Genomic DNA, 14,301 nt, shown 5'->3' on the forward strand with positions numbered 1-14,301 from the left:
TTCTTGCCTCTCCCCCACAAATCATCCCCCTTTGGGGACATCTGATGTGATCAGAAAGAGTGGATGTTCTTAAAACTAAGGGAATCTTAGATTTACAGTCAAGAGATAGATCAAGTATTTCCCAACTCCTTTGAAGAAGGGAAACAAAGGTAACTCACTTCCACCTTCTCCGTCTTTTGTTTCACACATACGTGTCCAAACAGAGGCAGAGTTTGCTACGCACGAGTTGAAAGTATAAGGTTTATTAGAAAAATACTTGATCTTTGGTAGCATTGCATATTTTACACATCCGGTTAAAATGCTTTTCATCATTTTCATTCAAATTCATGATTTGTTAATAACTTCTTCATGCAATCTTTGTAGTTAACGTACTTGTACACATAGAATTGAGCACCGTAATGGAAGGTTATCTTACTGAGAGGCAGAGAGCCTGTTCAGGAAACATCACCTGTTTGTACAGAAAAGTGACAGAAGCGATACCATGGTTTTACAGCTTCAGCAGATGTCTTGAGTTCCCTCTTTCTCCGCTGGGGATTTTTGGGGGATGGAAATCCAAAAGTCATCAACTAAATGGGCCACAAACCAAGCCTCAAAATCATCAGGAGTTTCACTGGCATCCACCTCTACTCTAAATGATGCACTGTTATTCCTTCCACTGCCACACAAAGAGATTCAAGAACTCTAATCAGATCGCTTGTTTTCAACGGCTGAAGGGCCAGTTCAATTTACAGAGAAATCCCTGAGATTACACATAGCATTGAGGTCCTTCTGAATAAGGAGGAAAACTGACACAGTAGGATAAGTTTTAATTTTCTTGGACTACAAAGCTCTCCCGATGTTTGTATCTTCCACATTAATGGACAAAATAATGCTGCAAAAGTCAACATCTATTGTGCTATGCTTTGAAGGGCTTTAAAACAGAAGAGTTTGAATTAAAAGCATCTGTAGGCAGATCATGTCTATTTTCTTGGGGGAATGGGGAAGGCACTGGGGTAAAAAGCCCTCATTAACCTTACTTAGTCCCTTTCAGAAGTATAAAATGGCATCAGTACGTTGGAGAATCTAATCCGGGTGGGGAGAAAACTGATAGAAATGTGTAGGTGTGTCGTCTAACAAGGTACGGAGGCACTGATAACAGATTATACCAATATGAACCACACAAAACTGGCAGCACTTGTCTCACTTGGTTGATGTTTGATCACAGCCCAGTGGTTCTTGATTGCGTACTTGGATATTTTCCTCTAGTTTGCACTTTAACATCCATCCATAGGAGTAGTGGCAAGCATCTCCACTCAGAAAGGTACCTAAAATCACTATCTGTGGAGCTGAATGCTCCAGGGAAGTTGAAGGTGCCTTCATATCCACTGAAGAACGCTTCTACATCAATACAGACTTTAAGAAAGTGCAATTGTACCCATCAGCATTAGCCATGCAACACTCCAACCTTCCATGGAAAAAAATAAAAATACATAGCTACTAATCATTCTGGCATCAGATTGTGGTAAAATCCTGCATGTTCCTTAACTGAAGGCTCCTGTGCCCTGAAGAATTAATTCAGTCATGATTACTCTACTTCATCCTGATCCAGTGAAGTCAGAGCCTTCTCCTGTAACATAGAAAGAAGACTTACAATTATAAAAGCAATGAGGACCCGCACCCTAATTTCAACTCTGCTGAGGTCAGTCAGCAGGTTTGCCAGTAGGATTTCCTGGCCTCTCATGCTATCTATTCCAATGGACACAGGCCGTACAGCTGCTGAATGTTTCCATTCATTTCACAAAGCACAAAAGGACCAGGATCTCCAATGCAAGTGCCTCCCAGCAAATCCAGGGAAATGAGCTGTGAAGGGCAGCAGCTCAGCACCACTGCTGGCAAAAGAGCACCTTGCACAACTGGCTTTGAAAGAAGGATATGAAGATAAAGACATGCCTTTGTGTACAGGGCAAGTGGAAGCGTACCACACTGAAAGGGCAGACTGGATGAACTGCTGAACTACTATGCTGTCCCCACAACCTGCCAACAGCACACTACCAGGGGGAAGTACAGGATTAGGGCAAGCATGAAGTTTGCTGGTATTTCTCCCAGCCTTCAGCTATTTGTGGTGGAGAGACTGTCTGTGCTAGGAATGCTGTTTTATACTTAACAACGCTCTGTGAATGTCTCCTATTGATTTTTGGACCTATGTAAATAGAAAGCTTGCATCATAGAAGATGTCTTGTACCAAGTAATTCCACAGCTGGAGTACACACTGTGTTAAAGAATTTGCAGTTTGGTTTGGTTTGCATCTGGCCCGTGTTAGTTCTGTAAAAGTGTGCTGCTTCAAGTTGCCTTAGACTCTGCACAAGTCAAGGGAAGCAAAACGCATACCCAGCCACCTTGGTCCTGAATCCATGGCTTGAAGTTTTCTCTGAGGTACTTTAATCCGAAGCCCAAGACCAGGTTCATAGGATGGTTATCCATAGCGGTAAGTCTGGTGGCAACTTCCATTGTAAAGGCAACTTTTGTGCATTGTACTTGGCCTTCTGGCTCACTTGTTGAATCTGCTGAGACATCCTCCAGGAACAAATCAGTGACCCTCTTGAAGAAGGTGTAGGACAGCATATCTTTAAAATGCTGGTAGAAAACCCTGTCCTTTTTGATCTGAAAATAAGAATAAGGATTGGTTAAATTGATCCACTTTCACTGGAATTGCTTTCCCCATCTCACTGGTAATACATGCAATATAGTCTAACGGTGGTGGTGAATGCAAGTGATGACACACAAGCCCCACACCTCACTGCAAAGTTGCTCCTTCAGGCTCTGGAGGTGGCTCTATGGTTTTGCCTCAAAAAAAAAAAAAATTCTTCAGGTCTTTTTGCATTTGAATGAGAGAAGCAGAGAGAGAGAGAGAAAGCAAAACAAGTGTGACACTGATATTGAGACCTGCAGGTGAGGAGGCATGGGAATACAGGAGCACTGGGAAGATTACGGTAAAGGCAAGGTTGTGAGAAATGCTGGCAACAGCTGCCATGCTAAGCTCCTTTTGCTCAGTCACTGTCTTTGTGATGCTTCTTACTGCATCTGGGTACCTCTCTGCTGCAGGAGCTGAGCATGTCCTCCATGTGGGAGTCTACCTTTACAGAGCAGAAGGGGCAGCTAAAGAAGGGAGTAAGAGGAACAAGTACCTATATATTTAATAGAGGAAAACATCCACTCCATCTCATGGACTCATGCCAGGGTTCTTGTATAGCTTTTGGGCAGTGCTTTCAAAGGGCACTCAGAAGATTTATTTCCCTACAGAAACACTCAAAGCTGTAGAGTTTTCTCCCTCTGCTGGGAACAGCTTGTATGCCAAATTTAATGCAAGCACAAACATTTCTCAGAGTCAGTTGAGTGCTCGACATCCCATGAAACTCAGTGGGAATGAGGCAAGTGACTCCTCTTTTAAATGCACAACATTTTTGTTGCCTTCTTCCCACACCCCAACAGAGATCTCTGCTAGTCCTCTGGTCTTAAGAAAGATTTCAGGATGAATGGTGATGTTTTCAGAAAGCCCTAGATGTGGAAAGCGAAGTTCAGGATAGAGACGGAGCGCGCTAGCTTATAAAACATTCACTCCCAAGAGAAGTGTAATCTCTCTCTCACACGCTAGCCTGTGTAGCTTCCGAAAACAGGAGGAGTTACCTTTTCTTCTAGTTGGTCCCCTGATTGTCTTAACAGTGAAACTATTGTTTGTATTATCTTTTCTTCATCTGTTAAAGAAAAGAGTAACATAAATACTGCAGCCTTCTAGTAAGATCCAGATAGCAAATGATGGCAAAAGTCTTTGTGTCACTTAATCATGAAAACAGCTGCTAGTTTGTGGCAAATCTACAGAGAGTTGTGTATGCAGGCTTTAAGCTGAAGCTCACTGTTCTAGTCTGCGTGGAGTAAGCAATGCTATTCCTCCACCTGCCCGATGTTTTGCTCCAGTTAAGAATCTGGGAAAGAGCAGGTGCTTTAACATCCCACTGCCAGCCCTTTGGGCTTTGAGGTATGTCTGATAACAAGCCAGAACAAAAGACAGCTAGCAAAGCCCATGAAAATAGACTTAAAATTAGGGGGGAAAAAATCCCCTCATCGTTACCAATTACACCTTCTGCAACTCATTAGGACAAACTCTGGGTTTGCCAGATTAAAGAAAATGCAAGTATGGCAGGATGCCTCTTGTAACCAGAAATCCCTAGAAAGCTTGCATTAAAACTAAATCTCTGCAGACGTCATGGAAGACAAGCAGTTCAGACTTTTAACAGAGATTGTTGAGCAGTGTTGTCCCGTCACTGAAGAGGGATTCACCAAGACATTATTGCCCCAATGACTGGTCTGTGGCCTTTGAGCGCCGGTGTAGTGCTCGGCCACCAGCACTGCCACTCCTACCACTGCTCTGTCACCTTATGTCACTGCCTTCATCCTCCTTTTCTCACGTCACAACTCCTTGGATTTTTAAGCATGCTTCCTTTACTTGCAGTAGCAGGCAGGACTTGTTAGAGGACTGCAAGAGCAGTCCCTGAAATGTGGACAACAGAGCAAGAACCAGCAGAGCAAACTTCCTTCTTCACAGCACCTTACCGCAGAAGTCCTGAGCGCTTCACCATGTCTAAGAGAAAAGTGCAATCCCAACCTGACATACTGCCTGTGAGCATGAAATTCTTCACCCTTACCATGTTCCTCGCCTTCACGTCCATCAGTAGCATTGCTATTGTCTTGTTCCAGACACAGGGCTTGATGCGTTATCTGGAATGACGCATCTGAAGGAGATTCCTGGGATCTGGAAGTAACAAGCTTGGCAAGTTTGTCTGCAATGTGGTTGACATCTGCTGTTTCACCTGTTTGGGAAGGAGGGTGGGAAATAAAGGCAATTAATCTTTCCAGGAAATAATTCAGTGATTTACTTGTTTACATGCCCCCTGAGGTGGAGTTGCCCAGAGGATGCCAAGAGATACACTTCCCCGTGCTGGGCCTTTGCTATTGCTTGAGATCAACTGGTAATAATTTAGAGACAAGTCACGCAGTACAGCCCCTCTTTAGTATCTGAGCAGCAGCTAGCTATACAGAGGCCACACAGAAGCAAGTGTGAGTGTAGCTTACTAGCATACATCCTTGCAAGCCAGAAGCACATCATGTATTAAGAAACATGAGTACTGCTCTATAGGACTGTGAATCTTAGACCTTAGTTGTATTGCCCATGATTAGTTCATCTATAGGTCCAGATTCAGAAAAGATGGTGTATTTGAATGCTCTTCACTTGTTTTCACAGGCTAATCCTGAGCAAGGGAGAAGCAGACTTCACTTCAGAGGCACCTCTGGCACAAAAGCTTCTCGTGTCCTTGACACTGTTTTATTAAGCTGACATGAATATTGGGAGAACTCAGCAACCAGACTGGCTTTATCCAGCTTGTGTAATGACCCTGTTTCAGGACCCTCACCGGCTGAAGGCATCGCTCCTTGAGGGGATGCCGACAGGAATCCTGCTATAGGAAAGAGAGCAAGAGGAGCTGTTGCAAGGTTTGTTTCATCTAAAAGGTGCTCTTCCTCACAATTCGCCTTACAGAGTTTGGGATGCAAAAAATCTCCCCACCACCACTGCCAAGTGGCAGCTCCTGCATGACCAGCAGACATCTGATCTGACCCATAACGTGTAAAATTCACAAGCAGAGTTTATTGTGAGGGCAGCAGGGGTTAATGCAGCCAATAAAAACTGCATTTCAAGGCTGCTGAATCAACCCCAAGACATTTCCATCTCCTCATCTGCCTGGAGAGCTTGTCAGGGAGCTGCTAAACTTCTAGGAAGGGGACCAGGCTGTTCATGGCTTTGGAAACCTAAGATTAGGCAACTGGTTTTACATTGAACAGGCTTTCAATTTAAATGGGTAATCCTCCAAAGCACCCCCATTTGCTCTAGAATGGCCTGACCAAGCTTGCAGTGCAGCTGCTAGCAGTGTAAGTGAATAATAATAATAATAATAATAATAATAATAATAATAATAATAATAATAATGATGATGATGATGATGATGATAATAGTGTTTTAGGAATTGGTCCAGCAAGCTGCTGAAGGGCAGGCAAAGCCCAGATTTGAAGCCAAGCAGGATCTTCAGGGAGGTTTACACCCAACATGGGGAGGTTTTACCTCGAGGCCATGCTGCCACCCGTGCTGCGGGGAACATGGCAGTGTATCAGCAGGGCCATCAAGTGATTGCACCCAAACTCTCAAGTGCTTTCCTTGGCAATGTGAAAATAAAATGGACATAAAAAGGCATATCTGGATGCAGACATATGTATCTGGCAACCAAACAATGGAAAGTTATAGTTATTTCCCCCTAGCAAAAGGCACTGGGCTGAGGCAGGGACCCTTTCTCGAGAGACAGAGCTGGATTTAGCAGCAGGGAGGGTTATGGGCTTGGTGGGTAGGAGCTGGCCCTCAGGACAGTTAAACTGATCAGGGATGGGGCATTAGGCTGGAGAAGTCAGTGATGGATAATTTTTAGAAATATCTTTAAATGCAGTGTAAGAGGAGAGCAATTGCTGTGAGTCCAACAGTATCAAGCTGGCACAAATTAAACAAAAAAACCCCCTACCTTATGTATATGAAAACAATATGGCAATCTATCATATACTGTATATGGCAACTTAATGGGGATACCTCATCCTCCTCGCTCAGTCTTGTATGAGAATTTAAGGTACTAGTTATTATCCAGAGCAGAAAAGGTCAAATCTCATTGCCTGCAGTACAGCACCTGATGTGGGGCTGGCTTTGGGGGCTGGGGTACAAGACGTTTATGTGGATGGGATCCCTGGATGTCGGATGGATTACAGCCACCTACCACCTCTTCTTCCAACAGATGGGAGGGCAGGTTCCGACTTACACATAATAGCGATGTGTAAGGGAGGCTTAAATAGCTCTGGAAGACTGTTTCTGTTTAAGATACATGGTGGGGTTATGAGAGGTGGCCCAGAGACACGGATTGCTCTGTGCTTGAGGCTGGTCACTGCCAACTGCTTGGCACCAGAGTTTCAAGCAGAACCTAGCACTTCGGTCTTTAGTGTGAAATACTTATCACATGATAAAGCTCCTTGGACGGGCCTTCAAACAACTTCTCTTCCTTGATTTTAGTGTGGAGGTATTCAGTCTGACCAGTGTTTTGTGTTTTCTTTCTAGCCAGGTATGAAAAAGAAAAAGCCAATGCTTGTGAAGAAAACAACCTGTGCAATTATGTGATACTTACCACCATATGATGGAAAACACAAAAGCCAGTCACAGGCGTGAATCTTGTGTTTGCAAGCACTACTGAAGAGCTGGCAATCTGCCTTCCTAACTGGAAATCAATAGAGCTAGCATAAGAGGTGACCAAAAAGTGAAAGAAACCACCTTCCTCCTCCTGCCTTTCCACAGGCCACCAGCCATTTTAGCTCTTTAGAGAGAGATTTAAAGACAAACAGCAAAAGGAAAGAACTAAGACATACTTGTCTGATGCTGAGAATTCCCTTCTTGAAGGCTCTCAGATTGTGCCTCAGAAACAGAGAAACCTGCCGTGTGATCTTGGCGCGATGACAGCATTTGGGGCTTTTCCTGCTCTGCTCTGCCACAGAGAAAAGTTAGGCAATATCCTGGCAAGTATTTTCTTTTTGATTGCTTTTTGCTGTGCTGTTGCATCATGCCACCCTGATAAACTACTCTTTGGCTTGGTCCATCTTTATCCCTTTGATGGTCAGTCTTTACTTTTCTCCCAATTAAGGATGATGATTTCTGCACATTAGCCTCATTTTTCAGAAGTTTCCCATATTTACTGACAGATAACCGCCGCTGGGCGTAGGCCATTAGGATCTTGTATTCTATGCTGTCTCGCTCATCATCTTCCAGCGGTATTTCTTCCATACTGACATCTTTTGGCAAAGACATCTTGGTTCCTGCAAGAACATATTCTTAGTTTTAATGCCTTAGGGAACAGCCTGTTTTTCATGAATACCAACTAGTACTTGACATTTCTACAGAACCTTTCACCAAACACCTTATAAACCTCAGTGATGTGAAGAATATTGCAGTGCCCAGGAGCCAGAGAAGCACTGTTTTCTCGAAAGAGAATTTGGTTACTGAGAAATAGCTCAGGTGGCAATCAAGGCCATCAAAGAACAGGAACAAGAGACCTGATACATTGCTCTTAATTGCATTTGGTGGCTTAAACAGGAAAGGTGAGGAAATTCAAGGAGTATTCAATGGTCGGGGTGCAGCGCATGAAAAGAGGAAAGCTCGTAACAAGAATAACTGATTCTTGGGGTGGAAAGAAAAAAGATTCATCAAAGCACTGCAGAGAAAAGCCTATACTGCAGCTCAAATTAGCAAGCATCTAAATGCATGAGAATTGTGCTTTCAGAGGAAGCTTTGACAAATTCAGGCCCTGAGTACTCTAGTTAAGAAAGCAAACAAGAGCTAGTCCAAACATTAGGAAAAATTATGATATTCACCTGTCATAATGTTCTCAACTGTCCTTTCACTTTAGGGAACCTGAGTCAACAATCTTGCGCGTTTGACTGTGTGCATTGGATGGTGTGGTGGCACTTACCTAGTGTAACTTGTTCATGTCCAAATAAACATACCCACCCCACAGCATGCACATGCATTTTGCCACCTTCCTGTTTCCCCATGCATTGTAGCTCATCAGCCACAGCATGAAACACTCTTAAATCTTTGTTTAGCACTAGACCCATTTGCCACCCAGCCTTCTGGAAGCCAGAGCAACAAGAAGAAGAAACGGGAATGATCGGCTGTGATGTAGCGACCTGGCTGCTGTGCTTTTTTTTATTCCCGAAAAGGTGTCTTCTGCAGAGCCCAGGTGAGGTTTTAGTTGTTTGAGCAGGCAGCCCTGACCACTGACAGCAGGCTTTCTCTGCAACACCCATGCAGAGTGGAACAAAACTATGCACGTATCCAGAAACTGTCACTGGAGCTTTGAATGTAATGCTACTGCTGAAGTTCTGTCCTGTGAAGGGCCCAGGATTGCACTGAGACCTCTTGCTCACAAGGTTGTGCCAAGGCGAGTTCCTGTTTGCTGGACATTGCTGGGGCAGTCCGGAGGCTGGGGGAGAGGAGGGCAAGTTCCCCTTCTCTTGCTACTTGCTGCCTTGAGATACTCGAAGGGTCAGCAGGAGCATTGCATCTTCTCATAGCATTCGTGCAGGCAGCTTTAATGAATCTGCAAGGGAAACTGAAAGCCCAGCAGAAAAAGGTCAGCAAGAGACTGTTACAAGAAACAAACTAAGTGGAGGAAAAGAAGTGGGAGCTAGAAATACAGGAGAAAAAAAGGAGAACTGAAACGATGCAAGACAGGCATGGGGTTGGTGCTTCTTCACTGCTGTGCCTAGGAAGGGAGCGCTGATGAGCATACCACCCTCGGGATGCAGGGGAGCAAAGGTAAGACCTTTTCTGTGCCCCATGATTGTATAAGCCCATCTTCCAGTGCAAACCAGAGCAGCTTAAAGAGTGCACTGCACTTCCCAGTGTCTCCACTGCACAGAAAGCAGGGCTACGGCAAATCCCTTCAGCTAGCCAATGAGCCCAGGAACAGGCACTTCCCTTTGCCCTGGAAACCAGACCAAGCATTTATTTCGTTTTGAAGTTTGTCCAGAAATAGAGAGAAAATTTTAAAGGCTATGCCTTTCTTTTTCATTATTTAATACTTTATTCAAGCTCAGGTTCCTCCTTGAAAAAGATTTAACTCCAACCTTCACATCAGACACCAATGCTACTTAAAACAGCATAGCCTTCCCCACCATGGGCACTCTTTATAGATCGAAAATAATTTGTGTAACATTCAGATGTACTCATTTTTCACTGATACAAAACTATAAATAACAATATAAAAATAGATAAACCATATATAAAATAACTATATATATATAAAAATGTAAAGTAATTATACAAAATAATATAAAAATTCATTCCCTAACAGCAAAGGGAATTACTAGTAGTAGCATTAAAAAACCCTTACAGCCCTGTACACTGGGCTATTACTTATACGTTGAGAACAGTCCTACCCAAGGTGGCTGTACAGATAAGAATCAAATAAGAGTTCAAAGGTTGGTCTCCTAAACGAGGCTAAGTGCAGACCAATAGCAGGAGGTAGGCTATTATTACAGCTTGCTGGTACGTAACATCAAATAAGCGCTTGCACACCAGATGCAGCTGTATAGCTAAGCCTGCACCTCGCTCTGATGGGGAACCTCTGAGAAATGAAGCAAATTATGTTGGTAAAAATGTGGTATAGGAGCTTCCTTACTGGGACTTTTTTGAGCACTGACATCTCAGTAAGAAATCTCGCTCTTGTGTATACAACAAGGCCGGAGGAGCATAAAAAAAGAACAAGGAGTCACAGTTTATAGCTCATTTACGCCATTACTTACAAATAGCAAGAAAAGGGGTATCACCACATGCTGGCGAGCGTTTCTAAAGAAGACTGCCAGTAGCTAACTTGGTTTTTCAGTTCATTTTAAAGTTTGAAATCTTAATTGGTGACTTATGGCTTTCTTTAGACATACTTCTTCATACTATAATCATGTTATTTTTCCAATATCCCGTCTGGTGTGGGACAGAGGTGAGCCAGGCCTTTTGCAGAAGCAGCACTCGCTTTGCACGAACTCTTTCTCAGAAATGAGTTTTTATAAAGAATGTTTTTTAATGCAAGCATTGATTCAGTTTGACAAGTACTTGGAAGTCCTGCTAAAACCCAAATCTGCATATTATTTCCTAGAATGATTAAAAGAAACTTGGAGAATCAGATTATGGAGAGTAGCAGCACGGTCTCATTCTGTCTACTTAAAAACTCTGGTCTAAATTATTTATCTTCTGGAGCTTGCAGGCTCTGAGGGAGCAGTGTTACCCCCTCCCTCTCTACTCTCCTCCAGACATTTTCCTCCCATTGTCAAATGTCACATCCACATGCCATTTCCCAGAAAACGGAAACTGAACTGCTAATGCTTATAGTGGTACATTTAGCTATAACCCTCCATCCACTTCAAGAATTATCTGCCAGGATGGAGAAATTTGACAAAAACACAGATGGACTTCTATGAGCAGCATGACCAATAAAACCTGCTTTCCTGTGGAGTCTCTGAGAGCCGGTACTGGCTAAACTTGCACAAGTCCACAAAAATACTCCCCAAACTTGTAGCACTGTAACACCACCCTGGGCCAATTGCAATGGTTGTCAACTAAAAGCTTGAGAAGTTTACTATACAAGGCTGAGTGGGGGGTTACAGAAAGAAAACCATAAAAAGAGAGATAAACGAGCAACGTGACTGTTTAATCTTTATTAGGAGGAAGTATAGCCTGGAGGCTCAAGTATAGATGAAATAACTGTTGGTTTGGACGGCGTCCAGCTATAGGCCTGTGAGAGGCAAAACTGGACCAAGTGGTGTCCTGGCTATGCCCTTTCTCAACAGTTGTTGTATTGGTGTTATTTATTGATATAGAGTTGCATGTATAGCTGCAAACCACCATGGCAGCTAACTCTATAAGTCCTCTTGGCCCATGCTCACCACAGGCCCCGTCTGAGCCCAAACTTGGGGGCTGCACTTGTGCTTTCCTACCTTCTCCTCTCCTCCCAACCCTGCTGGCATGCCTCCCGTCCTTCCTCCTTGGGTGCCCACAGAGCACAGACAAGCTCTACCACTATTTCTTCCACAGGAAGGTTCATCTCCCTGCCTCACGGGCAGCCCTGGGATTTACCTCCAAAAGGCTTGGAGCCCTTGCCAAAACAGAGGCAATGTCAGTGCTGACCCTGCTGTTTGGCTTGGTTCCCTGTCACGTATGCTGTCACCAGCGCTAGCAAGTCCCAGGGAAGCACAGGTAGCTGAAGATGCCTCTGCAGCAGGAGGCAGTTCCTGCCCTGAAAGGCTGAATAAACAAAGCAGAAAGAAGTGAAAGAGACCCCCGAAAAATGATCATAGAATCATCATAGTATCATAGAAACATAGAATAATTTAGGTTGGAAAAGACCTTTAAGAGTCCAGCCATAAACCTCACACTGCCAAGTCGACCACTAAACTCCTGAGCGCCACGTCTACACATCTTTTAAATACCTCCAGGGATGGTGACTCAACCACTTCCCAGGCAGCCTGTTCCAATGCTTGATAACCCTTTTGGTGAAGAAATTTTTCCTAATATCCAATCTAAGCCTCCCCTGGCGCAATTTGAGGCCATTTCCTCTCATCCTAACTAACAATCCTTGGATTTTTAGTCCAAGATGTTCAGGTCTGGTCTGATGCTCCTCTCTCAGCCAGCAGAGGCAGAAATGCGGTTACTGGCCTGGGACACAAGTTCTAAATAAAACACTTTATTTTTGAGGCAATGCTGGAGAAAGGCCCTAACAATAAAAGCACTGCTGTTTACCTCACTGACTCATTCCAGGTGCGGGTCTTTCCCTTCAGCTCTGCTCTCATGTACCGAGGAGCAGATTGGGGCACATGGTAGTGAAGTCTCCCATGAAAAGGGAAGCAAAGGCCAGGATTCCGTTTCCAGCTCTTGAAGCTAGATCCTTTTCTCTGGGTGGATGACCCTAACTTACTGATAGTTCTCGTGGAGAAAAGCAGAACCATCACAGGTCCCCAGAGTTAATTAGTATGTAAGCAACACACTTTGCCAAAGAAATATTTTGTACATATCGAGTCAGTTATTCTCATAAACCCCTTACTGGATAGGTATTGTCTGTCCAAGAGAGGCTGAACCATTCTACAGATGCTGTGGAAAGCTGGTTCTACAGACAAGTGCACCAGAAAGGACCTCTCCACGTGGTACTGCAATACAGTTGCCTCTAGGACGGAAAGCAGTAACTTGCAAGCTGAAGTATTACGTGCCCCTTGTTTAATCCTAACTAAATAGGACACAACATAATTAGTGAAGGTAGAGTTACACTAGGATGCCAGGGAAAACATCCCTAGTGGCAACAGATTTTTCATGAGCTCTGTTGTGCAACAGATAAAATGCATGCTATATAAAAAGCTCTACGCTGACACATGTCTTTCAGAAGAGAATTTGTCTGCTAGTCTGCGGCTCTCCAGAAGAATTTCCCATCTTCAAAGCTGAGAGGCTGCCAAAGACTCAACCTCTAGAAGAGAAGCAATGCACTACTTGGCTTTCAGCACCAGCAGAAATGGTAAGGCACGTTATTTATGACCTCCAATAGACTAAAGTGGCTGTCACTGTGCAGCAAAGATCTGGGAGCAAAAAGGGAAGAACAGATCTGGTTACTGATGATTTCAGGGGAGCGTAGCACCTGCTGAATCACCTCCACCATTTACTTGCTTGGATTAGAGTTTCTTTCAGTTGTAAATGAAGGCATTTTACCAGCAAGAGGTGACCTAGCTTGAACGGGGTTGACCTGTAAGAATTACGTGGTGAGGATTTAAGTCTACATGAATACACTGGGGTAGTCCCGAATTCTAAATTCAACTTTCCACAACTAACCGTAGTGTGATTGGCAGAAAAGGACTTTGTTCTCCTTGGATAGATATGTTAATCTCTTCTTTCAAAAGCATACAGCCAACAGCAGCAAAGCTTGTATGGCAGCTCCAAAAGTCCCAAGGCAGTTCCTTCCCTTTTTGACACCACAGCTAAACCTGAAAGTACATTGTTTGGTACCTAAATTAACGATGAAAAATATAGCCATTTAATCCATATACAAATAAGATTCAGAGTCTCGTGCTGGATTATATACAGCCAAACACTATACAAGAGAAACCAAGTTCAGGGAAGAAAAGGGGTTTTATTACCTTCCAGGTCTATTGCACCAGCAACCCTGGGTGCCCGCTGATGTCAATTCTTTCTCCTCCTCTTCCAGTGGCTAGGCTTGTTTTGCTAGAGCTGGCCTTGCAAGCATAGCACTTCCCTTCAGAAACCTGAAGTTCACTTCTTTTATTTAATATTTTCAGTCCTTCATCAAAACATGTGTTCATAAGCTTCCACTAAGAAGGGTGCTGCACTTGCAATAAAAAAAAGTGCCCCGTGTACTTCCTTATGAGAACAATGTTCAAACTTGTCAGCTCACTTATAAAAAGCAGAAAGGGTAGGGCCAGCCCCTCCCGCACGTGACTTGTTCTCAGCAGCGCACCAGGCAAGGGGGGAAAAAAGTCTATAGCTCTTTGGGGCTTCTTGCCAAACGCTATCTTTTTTTTTTTTTCCTTCCAACCCCTTTTTTTCTCCATGGTACAGGTCGAATCAAATCATCATTTTGATACAGGAGGGTTTTTTTAAGTGTTTTGAAAACAGTTCTTCTATAAAGAACTGTAAAC

General features: G+C 43.7%; 1 protein-coding gene across 2 annotated transcripts; it reads right to left on the reverse strand.

Moving 5' to 3' along the window:
* Positions 1 to 226: 226 nt before the first annotated feature.
* Positions 227 to 14,020, reverse strand: BCL2L14 (BCL2 like 14). Of its 2 annotated transcripts, none has more exons than XM_030041554.2 (6): positions 13,783 to 14,020; positions 7,483 to 7,926; positions 4,680 to 4,844; positions 3,664 to 3,731; positions 2,368 to 2,640; positions 227 to 1,606 (listed from the first exon to the last, which is right to left on the reverse strand). In XM_030041554.2, the coding sequence occupies exons 2-6, from the start codon at positions 7,916 to 7,918 to the stop codon at positions 1,565 to 1,567; spliced, it is 984 nt and encodes a 327-aa protein (XP_029897414.1). In that variant the 5' UTR covers positions 7,919 to 7,926; positions 13,783 to 14,020; the 3' UTR covers positions 227 to 1,564. The 2 variants fall into 2 exon arrangements, with proteins under 2 accessions (XP_029897414.1, XP_029897415.1); XM_030041555.2 differs by lacking the exon at positions 13,783 to 14,020 and adding an exon at positions 13,478 to 13,557.
* Positions 14,021 to 14,301: the final 281 nt, after the last annotated feature.

Source organism: Aquila chrysaetos, chromosome 17 (assembly GCF_900496995.4).
Source record: "Aquila chrysaetos chrysaetos chromosome 17, bAquChr1.4, whole genome shotgun sequence".
Taxonomy (NCBI): domain Eukaryota; kingdom Metazoa; phylum Chordata; class Aves; order Accipitriformes; family Accipitridae; genus Aquila; species Aquila chrysaetos.